Genomic DNA, 21,870 nt, shown 5'->3' on the forward strand with positions numbered 1-21,870 from the left:
CTCCCATTTTACAGACAGGAAACTAGAGCTGAGAAACGGAGAGTTACTCGAGCCACTGAGCTGGCTGAATGCAGTTTCGACCGAACCAGGGCCACTATCTCTGGGCTCTTTGCCTGCAAATCAGGTCCTCTGAACAGGAAGTTTTTTTCGAACCCCCTGGAGATGTGAGTCCTGGTTGTGGTCTTCAGTGGTGAAGACAAACTTACCCTCAGCATGTTCAGATGCAGCTTGTCTTCCCTTTTCAACCGCTCACCCCTCCCATTCCCCAAAATGTCCCTGTTAATTGCAGACAGCGATGACACTACCATTGTATTCATGTCTTTGGGCCCTTCCAAAAATGGTCCCGTCATCCTCGTCATCCTCATTAATTCACATAATTTAGCGCCGATTGAAACGGGATTAAGGCTTCACTTTGTGGCACAGGACCTGAGGAACGGTCCTCTGGAACTCAGCGGGGCTAACTTTTTAGTAGACCTACCAAGAAGTGGACTGCATGTCTAGTTGCATGGAGATCAGATTTCCAATTCACAACAGCAGCCTCGCATGATACTCTTCTTCCTCTCGAGTAACCCGCAATTTAGGCTTCCTGAGACAACCTTCTTGAAACCCGTGAGATTTAATCAAGGGTATTGATATGAATCAGGCCGATTAAGGTCATTCTGAACACACCTAGCCTCGCTGCTACCAGCCAGTGGGACTTGAAAGGGAATCCCAACTATTTAAATCAAAGGATTTTATTTCCATGTGAACGTGTTTAGGATCCATGGGGCAGTCACATCACTACACACTAGCAACAGCAGCCCGTTTGTCTTAGGCAGGACATGCACGGGCTAATATTCTGAAAGGTGATGATCCCCTCATAAATAGACCTCTGGATAAAAGGAGGACAAGACGTCACCACAGGCTTAATAAATCAGCAAGCAAGCAGACACTTTAAGCTGTAATACTGCACTCCATGGGAATGGAGGGGACAACTTACTTTCACCATGGGGGATGCAATTCATAATATAGGTTGTAAATGCCAATATTAGCTCAGTTTTTAAATGGCATTATTGAACCGGGTTCAAAAGAAACAGACTTAGTTTGATTTACCTGCATTCCTGAGTTTTGGGTTCAGTGTTGGTCTTTGGGTGAATTATTTCATATTTTTTATAGTAGGAGGAAGATGGCCAAGACACACAGCTCAGTCACACTTAGAAGTTTATCTTTACAGCGTTTTTGCCTTAAAAAAAAATCCCCTGAGGATTTTTCCAGAAGGAATCCAAAACAGGAGAGTCTTATTTATTACGACCCAACAGGGTTAATTCCTTTCACTGCTAGTGGGATGAAGCTTCACAGCTATGGCTGAAAATAAATAGATATACTTGGGTTTATCTCAGGGTGTTTCTGAGTTAAAACAAGATACCCTTGCTCAGTTTGCATTAATGGAAGGGTCCATCCATCACTGATTCTGGTGTCACAATCAGGCAAGGGTGGGTGAGGGTTTTCTACCCTCAGATCTTGTTCTGACACAGAAATGCCATTTCCCAAACTTCTTTCAAGACTGACAATTCCAACTCCTTCACTTTTAAAAAATGAAAATCCCTATTTATTTGTTTTGATTAAGCATAAAGATAAATTAACATAAAATGCCTTTTTAAAATGGCAGTAAGTACCAGAAGGAAAAAGGGTAGCAGCATCATGGTCAAAGAGCCATTATTTGCAGCAAGTACTTTTTTTAATTCCAAGTTCCACTGCATTCAGGAGGTCTGCCATTCAAGTAAGTAGGCATAGAACTATAACTCTGTGTCAGTCCAATCTTATCCACACTTTCCTGGAGTAAGGCCCATCGACTCTAATGGAACTCACTTCTGAGTTGACATGCATAGGATTGGGCTCTTTGTCAGTTAACTCCATTTGTTTCTGAGCAAATTCCTTCATAGCAGCGTTTAAAAGCAAGAACAAGAAAATCACGGTGACATCTTTAAAACCTACTGAGAAACTCAGAGCCCATCGGAAAGGCTTGTTTACTCAAGAGCAAATTCCTGTGTTACTCTCTTGTAAGCGTGCAGGGGATCGCAGCCCTAAATAGTGTTTGGGCGGTTACAAGGAGCAAAGAAGGAGTACATATAAGGAGCAACGAAACATATGCAAAAGTAATGATTTAATGACAGTAAGCAAGACAAAACCATAGAATTTGTGCTTCTTTTGCCGACTGGAGACACTGAAATAAATGTGTAGCTACAATTTTCCCGCACAAACGTGGAACTCTAGTCATATAGAATAAAACACCCTCCCGAGTGTGCGACTGGGGGGGTGACACACAGAGTTCGACCAAAGCAAAAGCACCGGTGGAAAAGTCTCAGGGGGCTCGTCGTGGGGCGCTTCCTTTTCAGACTGTCCCATCTTGTTTCCAGAATCAGTTGCTTTCAGAAGTCCATTTCGCAGAAGGGGTTTCCTACAGCTTATCAGAGTACCGGTTACTCTTTGACCCAGTTAGTACTGTACCATATTACATACATACATACATACATACATACATACATACATAAACACAAATTTAGATTAAAAGCCTTCTTGCAACGAGTTGCTGATCTCTTAAGAAAGAAAGAAAGAAAGAAAGAAAGAAAGAAAGAAAGAAAGAAAGAAAGAAAGAAAGAAAGAAAGAAAGAGTTTTATGGCTTATTGTTTGATTTCCTGTGCTTTTTTTTTAAAAAGAACAACCACAAGCCCAGCAACCAAATCATAAAACTAATGAAACAGTTAAATCCCTGCCCTGTCCCTTCCTCCACCTTCTTCAGCTCCTCCTCGCCCTCTCACTGCCCCCCCTTCTCCCCACTGCATCATGTAAAAAATAGTATACGACTTGGAACAAGACAAAGCCTGTAAAGTCCTTTCGAGATTGCCAATGGCTTCCAGGTTCTGTTATGAGTGTGTGGAACACTATTTTTTTTTAATAGTATAAATATATCATACAATACTGCTTCCTGTTTCGTCATATACCAACGTGCCATTATACAAGTGTAAAATGCCATCAGAGACTTATCCCCCCCCCCCCCAAAAAAAGGATGTGTGGTTTTATTTTTAAAGTCTGTAATATAAACAGCTACTATATGCTCCTTTAGACATATGGACTGTACAACTGGAAAAAAAACATCATTTTTCTTTATCCTTCCTCCCCCTTCCTCCTCCTCCCATAATTAGTCCTGTGTAGCAGTACAGAAGTTTAAGGATACAAGTTACAAAATTTAAATGGCCGACACGCAAGAAATTGTTATTCACAGTGGCATGGCTATACACACACAGACACACATGTATGTGTGTGTGTGTATTTATACATAGATACATATGCACAGTTCTAGGCATATTTTATCATGTTTGGTTGATGAATCTCAAGATTAAAAAACCCCACTTTTCTACAGGTACACAAAACAGCTTAATAACAATTAATTCAAGAAAAGGTAAGAAGTTAGTCTGGATTAGCAAAACTGTGCCCCATTCGATATGTATTCATTTCCAGGGTCTCCGGAGTCCAAAGAAAGCTGGAGGGAGGGAGGAGGTGGAGCTGAAGGTGCTCCTCTTTTCCCCCCATCCAAATGTATTCTGCACCCCACCTTTAAGAAACAGCTCTTCTTCCAATTCGGACCATAGGAAAGGTTCACCCTCCACATCCCACCTTTGCAGTTTCCAAGTAGGAAGGGCCTGAGCGCGGGTGTGTGTGTCTGTGTCACTCCTCATTCCTCTTGTTAAAGCAACTTGGGTAATAGTCACACGTGGTATTAGCATCTCTAAAGCTTAATGGCATGGAGAGAAAGAGAATGAGACAGAAAAGAGTTCTAAGAATCGGTGGGTGTTAGCTTTTTTTTTTGCTTCAGTCTGAGGGACGAAGGTGTCCTTGGGTCAACCCGAAGAAGTGGCCAAGGAGCCATTGAGAGATGCTGCTTTCCGTGCTCTGTTGGTGAAGGAGGGGTGGTGGTTACTGTTGGGGCTGCCCGTTGTGGTTCCGTTCATAGTACTAGAAATGTGCGGGAACTGAGGGTGTGGAGACTGCTGCACTGGTGTGCTGGGGCTGAGCAAACACAGGGATGATGTGGAGGGGGTGCCTCTTGCAGGGTTGCTGGCCTTCTCGCTCCCAGAGTCACTTTCCAGCTCACCCCTATTATTCAAGCTGCCTTGCTGGTGGCTGCTGATTTTCATCCTCTTGCAAGTAGGTCGGACTCGGTACTTCAAAGGGAGGGGGCCATTCTGCAAAAGAAGGAACCCAAAACACACTGGTCAGTGCCTCCTTTGGAACAAGTAGGCTCCAGATTACAGGCCAAGAGATTCATGGATTTACCCTTCTCCAAGTGTAAATGTAGGCAATGTCCATAAGCGTATAGTAGTCCTTTAATGGCTCCTCTTCATACATGACATCGATCTTAGAAAGAAATGAACAAAACCTTCATTTAATAGGGGTCAAAGAAGACAGAGATGGACCATTCGTTGTATGATTCATCACTAAGGTTGAAATGGTAGGATTTAAGTCAGGGGACTCCAAAGACTAATTCTACTTTAAACCTAACTACTGTGATCTGTGCAGCTTCCTAAATATTTAGGTAGGTTCAGTAGGAGTATTACAAGCCTTTTGAGGATAATGGGTTGGCTCTTAATTTTAGGTTACTGGGTTGTTTTTTTAAAGCCAGAAGCAAAAGCCATTAACAATCTTAGCATGAGAAAGACTTCAAACATTTTACTCCAAAGCTGTCTTGTTGACTATGGTCTTCAGCAAAGTAAGATCTGATTGCACAGAACCAAATAGTTGGATATTATCTGATCCTTTACATTTCTGAATATAATGACTGTAGTACATTAACACAGAAATGTTTATAAACAGATTGGCACCTACTACTGTATACAATATTGTACACTGTCTTCTTAGCAGCTTTTAGAAAAAAAATTCTTTTTATACAACAAGCCTGTCATTTAAAACACCTCTAGTCAATAAAAACTGCATAGGATTTTTTTTTTCTTTTGAGTGAGAGTACCTGAAAAGTGTTGGGTATATCCATCTTACTTCGGAGAAACTTTCTCAGATGCATGACAGTCATTGCTGCTGGGCAGCGCAAATATCTTTTGTCATTCACCTGGCAAAGGTATGGATGGAAAAATAAATGCATTAACCCAAAAGTTGGCATGGGCGCCTCAGTCTATCTCATACAAGAAGACTTACACAGTTCACTTTAAAACTGCTTAAAATTAAATGCCTTCTGCTGAACTACGGTCAACTGACCTGAGATGCAAAACAGTGAATAAGGAGAATAAAAAGGATTCATGCTTTTTAGTTGCTTCCCAGTGTTTATTATTAATAAGAATGATATACAACAAAACTTTTTTTTTGTCAGGCAAGGGAGAATAGGAGACAATTCCATAATGCTGAACATGCTTAGATAATAATCAGATCTCATTTTAAAATTTTAGTTACCAAGAAGGTCCTCAAGTCTGTAGAAGAGCTGACTTTGGTGTTACTTTGCCCAGAAAAATAAAAAATACTGTACTAATCTCACTGGCCCAACTGAAATGATCTCAACTATGTTATTTTCTGAAGATCTCATCTCAGAAAAGTGAGATTTCTTTACCTCCTCTTTGGATTTCTCTTTCTCTTTATTTCCTTTCCGTTCCAGCCTGGAAAGAGGAATTAGATAATTATAACCAAGAATAGCTAGCTAAGAGTAAAAGGTCAAATATTGCCTTTAGAACTTGCCTATTTTGGTCAAAGAACTCAATGGATAAGCTTATTATCTCGTCATCTGTTATAATCCTTTTGTCTTCATCTGCAACTTCGCCTCTGTCTTCATTAGAGCCATTGGCAGCTGCACAGAAATTTCCACAGTCATTTACATTTTGAAATTCAAATCAGAAAGAATGAGGGCAAACCTCAGTAAGAGGGGAAACCTCTCACTACTAAGATTTTCTTTGCCAGTACTCTGATAGTTCATAGCACAAACCTCGGAAATGATTTGTACCATATGGAATTATTGTACAGGTGGTATTTGAAAAAAATGTTTTGGCCACCTTAGCTTTTGAACAAAATAACAGCTTTATCTCCATAAAAAGAATAATCTGGAAGTGTTTACCATCCGCTGTTGGGTGTGCTGCATAGAAGTCTCTCCTTCTCTTCATTTCATCTGAGTGAGAAGATATATTGGGTTTACTCTCAGTGTAAACACATGCATTATAATACTTGTGACACAAGGAGTTGGATTTAAGTTGCTTGCTTACTTACTTTTGAAAAGGCCTGGTACTAACTTGTACACAATGTCTTGAAGAGTTTTGTCTGATCTGAAATATAGAATTCCAAGACACTCAGTGTACAGAAGTGTCAACATTCAAATTCAGGTTGCATCTCACACTTTCCCAAGCCAAAGGGTACCTTCTACCAAGTCCTGGTCTCCCACCAAACTGAAATACAGTTTCGTAGGAAGTTTTTGTTTTTTAAAATGTTATCTGCTATGCACAAAATTTATTTTCTTTCTAACACAAACCCATCAGGTGTCATGTTACTGTACTGTCTGAAATGGCTACAATAAATGATGGATGGATGCAAAAAAAAAAAAAGGACTTCTAAAAGGATTTCACTTATTTATAAATGACAGCACATTGCATGGGAGTAAAGCTGGGAATGAAACATATAGACTGGCAGTATGGTGGAGAAAATGGACAATAATTTGCAGATGGTCAACATCAGCAGCAAAGAAAACAACCAGATGATTATGATGCTGAAAAAAGAAATCAGTTCCTGTCTAACACATCCTCTTACATGAACTTCAGCTTGGCAACTAAGTTCTCCACTTGGATCATCACGAGAGGGCTTCTAAAGAAGCACAAGTAAATCCATAGAAGCACAAGAAGGTCTCAGACACAGTGAAAGGAAGGCATTGCAATGGCTCTCCCCCTACCTTATGTTCAGAAGAGGCCTGGTTTTGTGAACTTGGACGTCACAAATGGGACAATACTTGCTGGTCTCTAAGTAGTGCACGATGCAAGTCTTGCAGACTGCAAGAGGACAAAGGAACACAGAGGCAAGATCTCAGAAGAATGTCCTCCGCTGTTCAGAATCAGATTGTTTTTCCAACATCAGGCAAAATGAAACATCCTTGCCCCAAAGAAAGGAGAGTGGAGAATGACTGCGAGGATCTGAAGAGCGCCTGGAGACCAAGAGCAGTGGGAGCAAGATCCAGGGCAGGGTGACCAAGATCAAGAGCTGCTGGCCACTGCACGGGCAAGGGGAGCAGACCCTCCTTGGCCTGGGGGGTGTCGAGGCTGATCGATCTCTCTCTCCCCGGGCTGGCTTGGGCAGCGACCAGGTGGGGAGGCCCCCCGGGTACTTACAGGAGTGCAGGCACTCGATGATGGTGGTGGCGTCGATGAAGTACCCCCCGCAGATCACGCACATGAGGTGGGGGTTGAGCTCGGTGATTTTGATGCGGGTGGTGCGGTGCATTTTTGCGCGAGAGGAGGCGGCCCTGCAAGACACACACACGGGGGGGGGGAGTTGGAGTGTCAGGGGAAAGGCGGGATCCCGGGCGCACAAGAGGGGGGAGTATAGGAAATGCAACCGGGGGAGGGAGGGGAGCTGCCAGGCAAGGCCAAGGGAGATGCGTTGGGTGGGGGGTGCCTGCGAGGGGGACACCCTCCTGCCTGGGTGGACGGGGCTGCCGCTGCCGCCCGGTGCCCTCCTGCCCGCCTCTCTCAGGCACAGCCGGCGCGGAGAATGTGGCGGCGGGACGATCGGCCCAAGGCAGGCTCCTGGGCCCCTGCAGGGTCGAGCAGCACCCGGTGGCGTCTGCCAGAGCTGGGGGGCTGGCGTCGGAGGGGGGCGCCTAATCCCGGTGCAGCTGCGGAGGCTGCCCTGGGCATTTCCGGCGAGGAGGGAGGGGGCAGCGGCGGTGGCTGTAGCGGCGGCGACGGAGGAGGAGGAGGAGGGGAGGAAGGAAGGAAGAAGCGAGCGAGCGAGCGAGCGAGGGCGGGCTGGCTCGATTGGGGCCCGCACCTCGGAGCAGGGCATCGGAGGGCTGACCAGGGAGGAGAAGGAGGAGAGGATCGGGCCGCCGCTGCCTCCTCGCCCCTGGCTGAAGCTCGCCTGCCTGCCTGGCCGCCTCCAACCCACCAGGCTCGGGACAGAGGCGCCTTCGGAACCGCGCTATCGAGGGGGTTGCTATAGCAACTTACACTTACACTTGGCATCCTGCCACCGCCCGGAGCGCACCGGGGAGGAGGGGGAGGCGGGGCCCCGATGGGGCGGGGGGCGCAGAGAGGGGGAGAGGAAAGGGAGGGGGTGGAGTGCAGAGGGAGGGTGCCGCCTGGGAAGGGGCAGGGCAGTCCTGGGAGGGGGCAGCCGCCAGCTGGGGGCTCATTCCGGCGCCCAGGAGCGGGTCCTGCAAAGGGAGGGTGTTGCTGCCTGCGGGACCAGGAGAGCCGAGGGAGGGGGCGCAGCTGCAGGCAGGCAGGCAGGCAGGGAAGGCACTGGGGGAGGGGCGGGGTGGGGGCGGGGCCGGGAAGGACGGTTCCTCTGCTGGGCGCTGGGGGGGCCCAGAGCGGACACACTTCGTGCCTCTCCCCCTGCAGTGCCGCGGGAGTCGGAGAGCCAAGGGCATGGCTGGGTGGGTGGGTGGACGGACTGGGGGAGTGAGAAGGCCAGCGCGGCGCTGGCTGGCGGTGGGAGGCCTCCGGGGCGGCCCGAGCCAGCCTGGGGTCTGCGCCAAGCCGACAGCGAGAGGCTCCTCCCGAGCCAGCCCTCCTCTCGGCCATTTCGGATCCTCTCGGGGGCCTCCATCCACGTCGACTCGGGGCAAGGGCAGCCCAGCCCTCTACCCTGCCTGCCTGCCTGCCTGCCTCTCCCCCGGAGTAGCCTGCTGGACGGAGTGGGCTCTCCCTTGTCCGCTCCGCCAGCCAAGAGGGGAGAGGTCGGGCCGGCTTGATGCCCCAACCGGGAAAGCGGGTTACTCGTGGAGGGGGGGCCACGGAGCGCCAGTCAGGCAGCCTTGGCCCAGCCCGCAGGGGTCGTGCCGGGCGCCCGGGGCCAGCTGCCCAGCCCGTCCCGCAGCGGAACCCACCACTATTCCACCACCAGCACTATTAAGGACAGACACCAAACCGACCCCGCATAGCACCCGGGCACCCCCGGAGGTGGGCTGGCACCTCGGCGGAGGGAGGGAGGGAAACTCCACCAGGTCCCACCTGAGGCAGGCAGTGCCCGGGCAGAAACTGAAGATACAGCGGGATGGGACGGAGGGGGGCACGCGTCTCCCCTTCTCCAAGAGCACAGGTGGAGTTTCCAGCTTCAGGAGCTGGGCAGACACCCTCCACCCCAAGCCACTCCGGGGCAGGCAAAACACTTCGCGGCTTCCCACCCCACAGTTCGGAATCCCATCGAAACTCACCTTAGAGCCCAAGGAGAAAGGGCACGGCGGGGCTGGCAGTGCCCGCAGACCCTTCCTAAGCCAGGTCCACTTGTCCCCCTGTCTTTGCACCCTTGCTCTTCCAAAGGGGCGGGGAGGGAGAGGGAGAAGGTCTGGGGCAGAGGTGGGAGGCGATCTCCTTGGCCTTCGATCCAAGCCTGTCCGGGTCTGGACACCAAATATCATCCCAGGCTGGCTCCCAAAACCTCCCCAGCAGTAGCCCCCAAAGAGCCGCCCAGCCTCTTGGATCTAGCCAGTTCCTGGCTGCTCGCTGGCTTTCCCAGCCATCCACTCCACCAGGAGGACAATTTCTGAAGTTACTCTGACATGAATAACCGGCTCTGGCTTCCTTCGGGAAAGCCCAGAGAGACCACAATAAATCCTCAGTATCCCACAAGTGGAAAACAAACAGCGCGGGGAGGGAGGTCACGTTCCTCGGTGAACGCTGGGACCTCTTCAACCCGGAGGCCATCCTAACAAGATCCCCACACGGGTTTTGTTTCACGGAAAAGGAGCCCTTCCCAGCGTGGAAAGAAAACTCGAATCCATCCTGAAGCTGGTCTGGTCGGAGCCATCCCTGAACCGAGGGTTATTTATTGCCGAGGTTAGCCCTCTCTCTCCTCCAGGAGCTATCTCGGAAATCCAGGACCTGAAACCACACACTGAATCGAAGCGACAAGCCACTCCCCCCCCCCCCCCGGAAGGAAGCACATGGGCACATCTCTCTAGATTGCACATATAAACATAAAGAGCATCGCATCACCAAACACACCCACTCTCGTGTCGGTAGTGCAGCCTGACCTTCCCTTCCCACCCGATTTTTGTGCTCCTTCTGTTGACATCCCTGCATCCTCAGTCTTGATTCACTGGCCCTGACCATGAGCTCATCCACGGGTTGTTTTTTTTTAAGGTTTCTTAAAACCCACGCAGGTTTTCAGCCGTGAGAAGGTAAAACTCTCTGTGACATTGGCGAGAAAGCTTGGAGGCCTTCAGGCGCTCTGTCAAAATGAAGACAAGCCTAGCCCTGTAGCATCTTGACCACCCGCTGTTGGAGTTCATGGCATCCAAAGCTACCCAGATCCTCTAGAATGGAACAGAAGCTCCTACTGCCACGCAGGTATCTGGATGCTCCAACAACAAAAGGACCTGCCACGGATGGCAATCAGTGCGCTTTAAAATGTATGAGAAGAGCTGGCAGATTCCATGCCCACCTATATACGATCAGGAATTACACCGCAGGCGAATTGGTGGAAACAAACGCACGAACACACATTTCAACAAAGAAAGAAATGGATGAGAACCCTGTCAGCCTGAGGTCCTCTTTCCTAACCAAAATTCCTAGAAGACACTGATGGAATTGTCCAGCTGCTCTCCTGCAAGGAAGTACCTAAAAGAGAGGAGGACTAGCACTAGCCCTGTGTGCAACGTGTCCCTGTTCAAGAGTCAACATCAACAACCAGTCCCCCCACAAATCTTCTTAGAGAGAAGTTGTAAGAGGGGATGGGGAGTCCAACAACAACAACAGCCCCAAACACACATATCAACAAGGTGATAGTTGAGAACCTCTCTTGCCCTGGGAGGATCCATTCAAACAGACTGGCTTCAACCACAAAACTGTTTCTCCAACATGAAGCTTAAAGAAAAACCCCCAAAGTATAACCAGCCCCACGAAGCTGGCATGACCACTTGCCTAAGTGTCCAGGTTTTGGGGGAAATGGGGGAGGAAGACTTCTGCTTTGGTTCCACCAACGGATTTCCTTCCAAATCCTGAACAGTTGAAGAGCTGAGACTCTGAGAGGCGGCAGCTCTGTCAAGGCCGAGAGATCTTCTGAAGATGCACAACATCAGCAACTTCCTTGTGCCACACACACAACACACAACACACACGCCCTGAGAGCCAGGAGCAAAGCCCACATTGCAGAGAAGAGCAGGACGTCGCAGCCAAGCTGCCTTTGCCCAGCTGGAAGAAAAGGAGAGAGAGAGTCTCCTGCAAGTCAGATCCCCTCTGCTCGCGCACGTGGCGACGGGGCGGGAGGATCAGGCGCACGCGGAGCCACTTCTCTGCCCCAAGCCTGGTGGAAACTTCGCCCTGCCCTCCACAGAGCCCGGGGGAGACCCCAGCGCTTGGGGCACCAACCAGGGCACAAGGAGAGGCACATGGAGAGTGGGAACCGCCATCTTACGAGCCACTGCGCTCCGCCAGGGCGCCCGCCGAACTTAAGTTAAGAACCTTCCCGGGAGGGCCCCCTCCGGGCCGGGCGGCCACCCAGCGGCGTCGCCACCCCCCGCCGGACCCATCCCTATAAACTGGGTGCGCCAGCTGCCCCCTGAGGGCTCCTCCGACCCGCTTCTTCGGAGGCCCCGGCCATCCCGCGACGCGGGCAGCTTCGGATCGCAGGCAGGGCGGCCCTTCCAGCCCGGCCTGCGCGGAAACAAAGGGGGCTGCGCAAGAAGCGGGAGCGGAGGCGCAACAGAGAGGCGTCCGCGCGGGGGGCCAGGTGCCTGGCAGGGCTGCAGCAGCCTGCGGGAGGCGGGCAGGAACTCAACCCGGGGAGCCCGGCTGGGAAGCGGAGCGAGCGCGGTGTGCGAGCCAGCCAGCCTCTGTGCGTGCGCCCTGGAGCAGGCTGTCAGCGCCGCTCTCCCCCCGCAGGGGACACCCAGGCTCCCCTCCGCAGCCTCCCCAGCCCCTGGAAAGCCCTCCCCAGCCCCGCCGCCCCCTCCCCCGCCGCCAGGCGCGCCCCGGGGTACCTACCCGCAGGAAAGGAGCCGGTGGGGGACCGTCGGAGCCTCCAGCAGAGACAATGAAAGTTAAAAGTCGCTCAGCAGAAAATGAATGTGAGCCAAGCGGCCATCTTGAAATGAACTGCAGACGCTGTCAATTGCAAGCAGCCTGCGCTGCCGCCGCCGCCGCCCCCGCCGCTCTCGGCGCAGTTCGGCTCCAAAACCCCCGGGGTCCTCCCCGCGCTGACCCCCTCCGGCGCCCCGCGCCTCCCGCGGAGTTGGCGCTCCCTCCTGCTTCTCCCGGTCCTCCTCCTCCTGCTGCGCTGGTCTCCTCTTTCCCCTGCCCGGTGCCAGTGCCGGGCTGGATCTCAAAATCTCTCTGCTCCGGAGGGCTCTGCTCTCCTCCGCCAGCCCATTGTCTCCCTCCCAGTCCAGTCTCTTCCCCTCGGGCACTTTCGGGGCCTCTGGGGAGGCTCTGGGATATTCCCCTCTTCCCTGCGCAGGGAATGGAAGCGCTGCGGCTCTCTCCCGGGGCGCGGAGCGCGGGGCTGGTGGCCGAGGGGGCAGGAACGCGCAGGGCTGGAGGAGGCACACTGGAAACTGACACCGTCCCCAAAATGGCTCAGAGTTCGCCCGCCCCGCCAGCGTCACGTGGGGCTCCTCATTCCTTAAGGGTGGCCTGGGAATTAGTGTCGGTGGAGTCGGAGCCCGGCAGCTCGCCCGCCTGTGACCCAATCCTGAGGCTCGGCCGCCTCCTCCCCCTCGCGCGCCTCCCTCCCTCCCTCCCCTCCCCGCACTCCGCCTCGTCCTCCCCACTCCCCCCTCCACACACACTTCGCCGAGTCCTCCTTTTCTCCACGGCACTCACGCCGCTGCTGCCTGTTCCACCTCCTCCAGCGCGCGCGCTCTCTCTCTCGCACACAAGCACACACAGCCTTCTCTCTCACACACAAACACACACACAGAGCCGTCTCTCTCTCTCTCTCTGTGACACACACAAACACACAGAACCGTCTCTTTCTCACACACACAGAGAACCATCTCTCTCTCACACACACGCACACACAGAGCTCTCCGTCACACACATACAAACAGAACCTTCTCTCACACACACACGCACAGCCTGCTCTCTCACTCTCTCTCACACACACACAAAGCTCTCCCTCTCTCTGTCTGTCACACACACAGAGCCCCCCTCACACACACACAGCTCTCTCTGTCACACGCACGCACAGAGCCAGCACTATTCCCGCTGCCCCCTCGCCACACACCCTCTGCGCTCCTTCCCTCTCCAGGTTTTCCCAGCCGCCCCTCCCCCCCACGCATCCTCCCGCCGCCTCTTTTTGTCTCTGCGTGCAGGGATGCTGCGTCTGTCTGCCTGGCCGCGCTTTCCCGCAGACACACAAAAAGGCAGCCTCCCTCTTTTCCCGGTCCCTCAAGGAGTGGGACGGGACCCCGCAGGCCGGCGGCCCGTCCCTGCCCTCCCGCGAACCCCACCCCGTGGCCCGGGATGGGGGTCGGAAGGTTGCTCCCTCCGGCACGTGCCCCCCAGCCTGCCGCGCGCTCCCTCCCCTCCAGCGCTTCCCCGGCCCCCTGGAGATGCCCACCAAGCACTTTCGGGGCGCGCGCGAGCCTCGTCTCTGCGCTCCCGCCCTCGCCCCACGCGCGCCGGGCTCTTTCCCGCCTTGGCACTGGCGCCCCGCACTCCCAGCCCGGGGTCTTCGCCCCCTTCTCTGCCCGCCTGCTTTTCGCGCGCCCCTCCCGACCCTCTTTGCCACCCTCCCCGCCAGGCTGTGGGGCGCTTGGGGAGCCCGCGAGATGCTTGCCAGCCTCCCGTGGCCCTCCGCGGTTCCTCTTCCCTCCCTTTAGCGCAGGGCCCGCAGCCCGCCTTCCTCTGCTGGTTCCTCCGGCCCCAGAGGGTGCCCCTTTTCTCCCCAGCTCTGGGCGCGCATCCTTCCCGCCTCCACCACGCGAGGGCCGGGGCCGCCAGCCTGCTCCGCTCGCGGCTAGCGACGTGGGGCTCCCGGGCCCGCAGGCCGCACCTCCACTGCGCATTTTGACAGTCCCAGCAGGGCGCGAGCCGCTCCGGGGGGCCCAGTGCTCGCTGCAGGGGGGCTTCCCCGTTGAGGCCGGCGGAACCTCTCCCGGGAGGCGGCCACGTGCTGGGCATTCCCGCCCTGGCGCCGACGGGCTCCTGCTCCCGCCTCCATTCAGGCCGCTCTGGAGGTTGGCGCTGCGCCTGGGCTGGAGGGGGAGGTCGGGGGGGGGCTCCTGCCTGCCACCACCGTCGGAACCCCCCAGAACAGTCCTCGAAGCAGCCTGGCTGGGAAGGGAAGGCCAGCCGCAGAGGCGCCAAAGCCAGGGCTGCGCGCCATCCGCTGAAGCCTGGGCTCGTGCGAAGGGCTACAATTCTAGTCACGCTTTCCGGGAAGTCAGCCCCACTGACTATCATGGGACTTACCTCTGAGTAGACAAGCATAGGATTGGGCTCCCAAACGGGGAGGCTCTTGGTGGCGCTTCATGGGGGTGCCAAGAGTCCGGCCCCAAAAGGAACCCCGGGGAGGAGAGCTCCTGCGACGTGGGTCCACCCGAGAGGCCCCCTTTCGCTTCCCTCGTGGCTTCACAGGACGACGGGGTCAAAGGCGCTGGCTGGAGGCCCCGATCTTCCAAGCAGAGAAAGCCCGCGCTCCCCGTGGAAGGTATTCAGAGGAGAAAGCGCCCTCCATCGATGTAAGCAGTGGCGAAGCTAGGCGGGGGTGCAAAGCCCTAAGTTTTGCAGGGAGCCTCATCGCAGTGTGCAGAGCACTGAGTTTTGCAGTGCTCCCCAAGGGGAGGAAACGCAGTGAAGCTCCCTGCAAAACTTAGGGCTTTGCACCCCCTCTAGCTATGCCACTGGATGTAAGAGATGAGGATCGGGATGTGGCCAAAGCCCCGGGCTGTTCTTACGCTGATAACCCCGAAGCACCGGACTCAGCAGGCTGGAGTCCCACTGATTCCATCCCCACGCCCAAGCTCAGGAGCCCCAGCAGGTATCTTAGGGTCAGGGTGTACCACGGATGGCAACAGAAGAGCTTTGGCTTCACTGGGTGATGGATCGGGATATTGCCACCGGAGCCTCGCCTACGGAGAACCGGCCCCCTCCCCGCTGTCGTGTGAACCCAACGTGATGGGAGTGGAGTTGCCTGGCTTCCGGAGCGACCATCTCGTCTCAAATGAAGGCAATTCCGAGACAGAGGAAGCCTTACGCTGCCAAAGAGGTGTCCACCTTCTCGGGGTCCACGTCCCTCAGCTCCTCTGTCACCAGTTTGGAAGACAGGAAGCTCACTCTTTCCCCCACTACCAACTCCGAAGTTGCACTCCGAAGATGAGCTACCACGGATTCATTCAGGGCAGTGGCGCTTTTAAGGGCACCCCTGGCTTTTATTTGGAGAAATGGGGGGGGGGGGGATGGACATGCACAAGCAGTGTTTAGCTTGCAAAAAGTGCCATTTTGTAGCAGCAATCAGGAGTCAATGGCTGGTTCCCTTCCCAACCCTCAGTCTGTCTTATATGTGGATGGGGGCAGGCATGTGAAATTGCATTTCACAGTTGTGAGCTCTGATCCTCACAGTGTAGTGTGGCTTGACTTTGCTATAGTAAATGGACACTTTCCTGTAGTGTCTAGCCTCCCCAAAGATACCACTACAAGCCCACACCACAGAAAGTTGGTCTTTTGCGGCAGGTAGAGACTTTCTCTTGTCCCCTGTCTGGCATGTCATGAAGGAGGTTGAAAGGAAAAGGGGAACTTGGAGAACAGGTCTGCATGTAAATGGGAGTCACATCACCACCCTTTTCCCATAGCGGGTTTGTAATTGCTAAGTGGGAAACCAGTCTCTGCCCACATTGGGAGATGGAAAGGGGACTTTTTTGTTTGTTTGTTTTAAGTTGCGGAAACAACCAAGGCTGGTCACATTCCATTTATAGCCATTTGACTGCATTGAAGCGAAAAAGGGCCGACTGGTGCAATTAAGGACACTCCAGCTATTGTCTGTCTACATTAACTGAATATTTAGTGAGCAAATCTGGGTAGAAACAGATGAAGGGCAGCTTCAGCTCGACCTCTGCTGTGAATCACTTTTTTAAAAACAAAAACAAAACATGACTTGACCAAAGCTAGATAGAAGCAAGATGACTACTGTACTTTCATTACAATACAAGGAGTCAGTCCTTCTGTTCAGCATTCCATAGCCCTTGAAAATGATTTTTGTTAGGTAGGTTAATCTTGGAATGTTCTCCACAATGTGGGGGTGGGGTGGAGAAGAGTCTCTTGTGAATCCATCCTCTCAAGGAGCCCAGTTGCAGACAAATATACCACACAAAACAGATTCATGCTCTTTTTTTTAATTATTATTATTATTAGAAATGGGCAATGAAGAAATCAAGGATTTGTTTCAAGACTGAACAGCAGCCAATTATTTAAAAGGAGAAAGAACAAAGGGGAAAATCAGTAATCTGGTCCTCCAACAAATAAATATTTACGGTAAGACTTGGTAGAAACTAATGCTTCAAACAAAACTTGCAGTATTGCCTGGAATGTAGAAATATAATTTGTCACACTAAATAAAGTTGACCCAAAAGTTATCAAGCCTCCATCAGATAAAAGAGTAATGATCTGATATTCAAAGAACAACTTCAATTTTTCTTCATCTCAGATCCTGTAGTCACAGCCAATGGTCTGCAGTTACAGCTGAGTTGTTCTCTCTAGGCTTTTGGCTGCATCTTTTAGTTTTCCAACTAAATCCTAAAATAAGGAGTAACAACTTTAGACAAAATTTTGAACTCTGTTAAGCCACTTGGATATATGAGAATTGCAATGAAACTCTATTGTTCTGCAAATGCAAAAAACTCAGCATCTAGTAAAAGAAAAATGTACCTTTTGGTCTATAGTTCCACTCTGGACATTTATATCTTTCAGGCTGTAATGCTATGCACATTTAATTGGGAGTAAGTCTCACTGAATTAAGTGAAATGTCCTTTTAAGTAAGACAAGCATTGGACACTATGCTGTAAGAATCAAACATCCTCATCTTTCAGTGCATGCTGAATAACATGCTGAATGTTCTGCTAGTAACACTGATGGAATTTAAAAGATATTAAGTTAGCCAAAAGCCAATACAACTTTTGACATTTCTCTTACTAGTTAATGGAAAATAAACAATTCAATTGACCCAACACACTTCTTAGTTTACAATCCTGAAATATCTATTGGAAAGTATTTTCTCTGAAATGGATGGAATTTTCAGCTGAAAGTGGTATGAGGAAATGGCATATAATTCTGAACAATTTAAATATAAAATTGTACTTTCTATCTGCTCTTTCTCTTTCACACTTTTCCCTTCACACTGCTCTTCCCCTTCACACTTTCTCAAACTTAATTTTGCAGCTTAGTTATTTGCACACTTTATATATATATGCAAATAACTTTATATATGCACTTTATATATATATATACATATTACAAGCTGTGGACAATATAAATAATATATATATATATATTTTACAAGCTGTAGACAATGTAGACAATGTAAACTCCCCAAAGTAGTACAAACAGTTTCATTAGCAATCCTTCAGTAATTTAAGAAAACTTCTATGCCATTTATATATACTTATAAATTTATATATAAGTATACTTATACTACTGTAAAAATGAATTTTGTTTCAAATGTTCCTTTTGGAAGCAGGAGACTCCCCCCCTCCCCAAAGGAGGAAAATCAGATATTAAATTTCATATTGGTAAGCTGCCCACTATGATTTTTACAGTCAAAGAAGAATCTGTGAGGTATCTGGACATTTTTCCCATCTTGCATCGCTTTAATGTAAAATTATATTTAAAAAGGCAGACATAGGTTTACCACTTGTACATTTCCTTGGTACTTTTTTTTTTGCAAATTTGACTTTTAGTAAATTCTTGGTAGATAATTTTATTCTGATGACACAGAAGACTGACACATACAAGGATGAAATGTAGAAATACCTGTAGCTGCTCCATAGAACAACTAAAATTAATATCCGGGTGAGATCTTGAGTCATTGTTCTAAAGGAACAAAACCCCAAAGGTTAGATGTTCAATTTATGGCAAAACTTAATGCAACCTTTAATAATGATGGAGAACAACAACAATGAAAACAGTACCTCTACATTTAAGGTCACCAGATAGGCAGGCTGATAATTTTTATGAAGTTGATTGGTCTAAAGTGATAAGCAGGGGGGAAAAAAATCAGAACTTAGCAAAAAAAAAAGCAAGTAGAATCAAGCAATGCCAACATGTCCCAAGTTACCTTGATCTGATATTCCAGACGCCAGCAAACATCCGTTATATGCAATGGACATCTGCCTATACTAAAGAACACAATAGGTTATGCTTTGCTACATAGCACAACTGTTGCACGCATCTTTCAGACTCTGAATAAAGATTGCTGGCCCATAGATCAATATACTATATTTCAAATCCATGTTAAGGGCAAGGCACTGATGACTTCAATTCATGGAAGTGCAGATGTTTTCTTTCTTGTAGCCAATCAGTAGTCTCTCATATTATTACTTTTTAAAAAGCACTGGAAATCATGAATAACAAAAAGTCTTCCCTTAACATACCTTCCCAATAGGATTTCCAAGGCATCTTTATTTTTCTGCAAAAAGTGGGGGAAGAAAAAAAACAACGAGTTGACCTAATGTATAGATTTAACAGAATGTGAACAGGGGAATCAAAGAGGATAAAATGGGCTTGAAAACCTGGTATTCCGAACAGAACTGTTCAATCCTTTCCCTGTCAAACTTACAATCTTCTAGGAAGGTGCTAAAAGGAAAAAAAATCAAAAAGCTGCATTAGACATGATGCCAAACAGTTGGGGGGGGGGGAAATGGCAAGGCCTGGAAAAGAGAATACCTTATGACCGATTTGTCAGCCTTTTGCTTCCCAGCTTCCACTATACAAGTTGCAGCAGCTGCATGGCAATATTTTAATACTGCTGGGTCAATATGCCCCAAGTCTGGGTGATCTAAAAACAAATGAGTTGATGATCATATACTAAGTAAGGAGGTTCTTTTTATTTTTCCTCCAATACATGCTTCCAGAAACTTTCCCTCTGTGATGCAAGAACACCAAGCAGAGTACAATTATAGGAACCAAGCAAATAGAAAATATATTACATTAGCAAGAGTTGACTTTTCCAATCCTAAAGTTGACTTCAGGGTTTGTTCCTCCAAGGCTGTGACCCTGAACACACTTATTAGGGAAGAAGTTCCACTGAACTCAGTTCGGCTTCCTTCTGAGTAAATATACATCCGAGTGGGCTGTTGCACACCTTTCCCAGAAGGAGTTGCAAGCAATGCGGGTTCCACTACTCAGAACTTGACCTCCACTGCTTCCAGTATCGAGCAACCTGGACCAATTCCATTCAACATCAGAATTTGGCAGCATAAATCAATGGATCTCCTGTTTTTTTTCCTCCCCAAACGATGTCCTGATTTCCCCCTCTTCTTCCCATTCCTTTTCATAATCAATCAATTCCTGGAACCGACTGGCAGGCTGGCAAAGCATCGAAACCAAAACGAAACCAAAAATCAGACTGCCATGTAAAAATGGCAAGAATGGTCGAGGCTCTGAGAAATGAGAAGAGAGCTACTTTGCATCACTTTTTCTCTGAGGGATCTCGCCCCCCCCCTCTTCAGGAGTGGAGGGGACTTTGCCAAAGGAGTGTGGTGCAACGTGGAGGCCTCTTTAAAAACATAGCAATCAAGCTGGTTTTCCTCACTCTCCTCTTGCCAACTCCTTCAGAGCTAAGCTAAGAAACCTCCTAGGTTGCAATCCTATTCACGCTTTCTGGGAGTAAACCCCATTGACTATCGTGGAACTTGCTTCTGAGTAAACATGTACAGGATTGGGCTCTCAGACTGCAATCCTATCCACACTTTCAGAGAGTAAGTCCTATTGACATAATGGGACTTGCTTCTGAGTAGACATGCTTAGGATTGGGGTCTCAGGCTACAATCCTATGCACACTTTCCTGGGAGTAAGCCCCACTGACTACAATGGGACTTGCTTTTGAGTAGACATGCCTAGGATTGGGCTCCCAGGCGGGTGGGGGGGGAGGGGAAGAAGAGCGTCAGAACATTTCGCGAGGCCCATCTGAGTAGACACAGAACGACTGCAGCTCCACCAGCCCTGCTCGTCCCTTTCCCCAGCGAGCTGCTGCCGGCTACGTTGCGGGGAAAGGCGAGCGCGGCAGCAGCTTCCTCCACCCAGCTCTTCCTCCATCGCTAGAAGCGACCCGGCCCCGGCCCCAAGCGAGAGATCGCTCTTGCTGGCGTTGCAACCAAACCCCCATCTATATCCCCCCCCCCAAATCTATATTTCCCATGGAAGGACCCGGGGATCGGAAGCCTCCACCCAGGGGAAGAAGGAACAAGATTTGCAGAGCTGAAATGAAAGCAGCAGCTGGAGCAGCCACCCTCCCCCCCCCCAACCACGCATCCTGCCTTGCTCACTGCAAGCCTGGGACAAGCCACTCCACCGATGCAAACGTGGGACAAGCCTGCCCTGCGCTGGATCCACTCCACCGATGCAAGCTTCCAAGCCTGCCCTTGGCTCAGCCTCCCCCACCCCCCCGATCCTGGGGATGGTCAGGAAGGAACAACTCTCCAGGGCAAGGAGGGAGTGAGAGCTCAATCCTCAGCTTTTCTACTCAGGAGTAAATCCCACTGGATTGCCTTGGAGCTGACTCCCAGGAAAGGGTGCATGGGCTTACATAGAGAGAATGAGAGTTCAATCCTCTGCCTGTCTACTCAGGAGTAAGCCCCACTGGCTTGCCCTGGGGCTGACTCCCAGGAAAGGGTGCATGGGATTGCAGGGAGGAAATGAGAGCCCGTCTACTCAGGAGTAAGGCCCGCTGGCTTGCCCTGACGCTGACTCCCAGGAAAGGGTTGCAAGGAGGAAATGAGAGCCTGTCTACTCAGGAGTAAGGCCCGCTGGCTTGCCCTGGGGCTGACTCCGAGGAAAGGGTGCACAGACAGCATTGCAGCCTGAACCCTATGGAAGGGGAACCACAACAACAACACAACGACGGCCCTGGGCTTCTCGGAAGCGGCTGCAGGCTCTGCAATGGCTCTCGGGCCCGACGCAAGCCAGGAAATGACAACGGCGAGCAATGGAGGAGCGGAGCGGGGAGAGGGAGAGGCGGGGGTGGCGGCTGCCTGCAGGGCGAGGGGGCTACAGTATTTCCTGCCTTCCAGGGAGGCGACTGCGGCAGCTCGGAGGGGAAACAGGCAGGCGGCTTCAGCAACAATGTCGCAAGGCGGGGAGAGGGCGGCGGCAGCAGCACTTACCCAGCGCGGCCTGATCGCCGCCCAGCAGGCTCTGGAAGGCCGCCTGCACCGCGGCCGCGTAGGCTCTGGGGGAGAAGCAGCCCCGATCAGCCAGGAGCTGCAAGCCGCTCAGCACTGCCTCCGACAGCTCCATAGTGCAGCGCCTGACCTTCGACACGCCGCCCACGTGACGCCGCGCTCAGCTGACCCTGCAGAGGCTGCGGCGGAGCTCCGGGGCTGCTCGCTGCCGCCCAGGGCTGGGGAAGGGAGCCCTGCTGCCGCCGCTGGGGCTGCTCCCACCTCCCTGGTTGCTCTGGCAGCTGCAAAGACCACCGCCGCCACCCCTTTCCTTCCTGCTCCGGGCTCTGAATCCTTCGCTCCTGGTGCAAGA

The 21,870-nt window shown here is 51.0% G+C and overlaps 2 protein-coding genes across 3 annotated transcripts; both read right to left on the bottom strand.

The window, feature by feature from the left end:
• Window positions 1–2,126: 2,126 nt before the first annotated feature.
• On the bottom strand, window positions 2,127–12,724 carry BMI1 (BMI1 proto-oncogene, polycomb ring finger). Of its 2 annotated transcripts, none has more exons than XM_066631198.1 (10): window positions 12,169–12,724; window positions 7,348–7,481; window positions 6,915–7,011; window positions 6,242–6,297; window positions 6,093–6,143; window positions 5,720–5,828; window positions 5,595–5,640; window positions 5,004–5,102; window positions 4,316–4,396; window positions 2,127–4,224 (listed from the first exon to the last, which is right to left on the bottom strand). In XM_066631198.1, the coding sequence occupies exons 2-10, from the start codon at window positions 7,457–7,459 to the stop codon at window positions 3,880–3,882; spliced, it is 996 nt and encodes a 331-aa protein (XP_066487295.1). In that variant the 5' UTR covers window positions 7,460–7,481; window positions 12,169–12,724; the 3' UTR covers window positions 2,127–3,879. The 2 variants fall into 2 exon arrangements, with proteins under 2 accessions (XP_066487295.1, XP_066487296.1); XM_066631199.1 differs by lacking the exon at window positions 12,169–12,724 and adding an exon at window positions 8,188–12,063.
• Window positions 12,725–16,516: 3,792 nt separating this feature from the next.
• On the bottom strand, window positions 16,517–21,667 carry COMMD3 (COMM domain containing 3). The gene is made up of 8 exons (XM_066631201.1): window positions 21,501–21,667; window positions 19,063–19,174; window positions 18,909–18,972; window positions 18,771–18,805; window positions 18,455–18,515; window positions 18,309–18,365; window positions 18,151–18,210; window positions 16,517–16,917 (listed from the first exon to the last, which is right to left on the bottom strand). Exons 1-8 carry the CDS (start codon window positions 21,631–21,633, stop codon window positions 16,858–16,860), a joined length of 582 nt encoding a protein of 193 aa, XP_066487298.1. The 5' UTR covers window positions 21,634–21,667; the 3' UTR covers window positions 16,517–16,857.
• Between the last annotated feature and the right edge of the window lie 203 nt (window positions 21,668–21,870).

This window comes from Tiliqua scincoides, chromosome 5 (assembly GCF_035046505.1).
Source record: "Tiliqua scincoides isolate rTilSci1 chromosome 5, rTilSci1.hap2, whole genome shotgun sequence".
Classification (NCBI taxonomy): domain Eukaryota; kingdom Metazoa; phylum Chordata; class Lepidosauria; order Squamata; family Scincidae; genus Tiliqua; species Tiliqua scincoides.

What these genes read in the sequence shown, in the direction of transcription:
- BMI1 (XM_066631198.1), bottom strand. Translation starts at nt 7,459, where the DNA reads ATGCACCGCACCACCCGCATCAAAATCACCGAGCTCAACCCCCACCTC. An exon ending in AGTACCAGGCCTTTTCAAAA is followed by an intron (nt 6,144 to 6,241) that starts GTAAGTAAGCAA and finishes CTTCTCACTCAG; the next exon opens with ATGAAATGAAGAGAAGGAGA. An exon ending in ATATACCCAACACTTTTCAG is followed by an intron (nt 4,397 to 5,003) that starts GTACTCTCACTC and finishes TTTCTTTCTAAG; the next exon opens with ATCGATGTCATGTATGAAGA.
- COMMD3 (XM_066631201.1), bottom strand. Translation starts at nt 21,633, where the DNA reads ATGGAGCTGTCGGAGGCAGTGCTGAGCGGCTTGCAGCTCCTGGCTGAT. An exon ending in TTGGAAATCCTATTGGGAAG is followed by an intron (nt 18,516 to 18,770) that starts GTATGTTAAGGG and finishes TGTGTTCTTTAG; the next exon opens with TATAGGCAGATGTCCATTGC. An exon ending in GTTCTATGGAGCAGCTACAG is followed by an intron (nt 16,918 to 18,150) that starts GTATTTCTACAT and finishes TCCTTATTTTAG; the next exon opens with GATTTAGTTGGAAAACTAAA.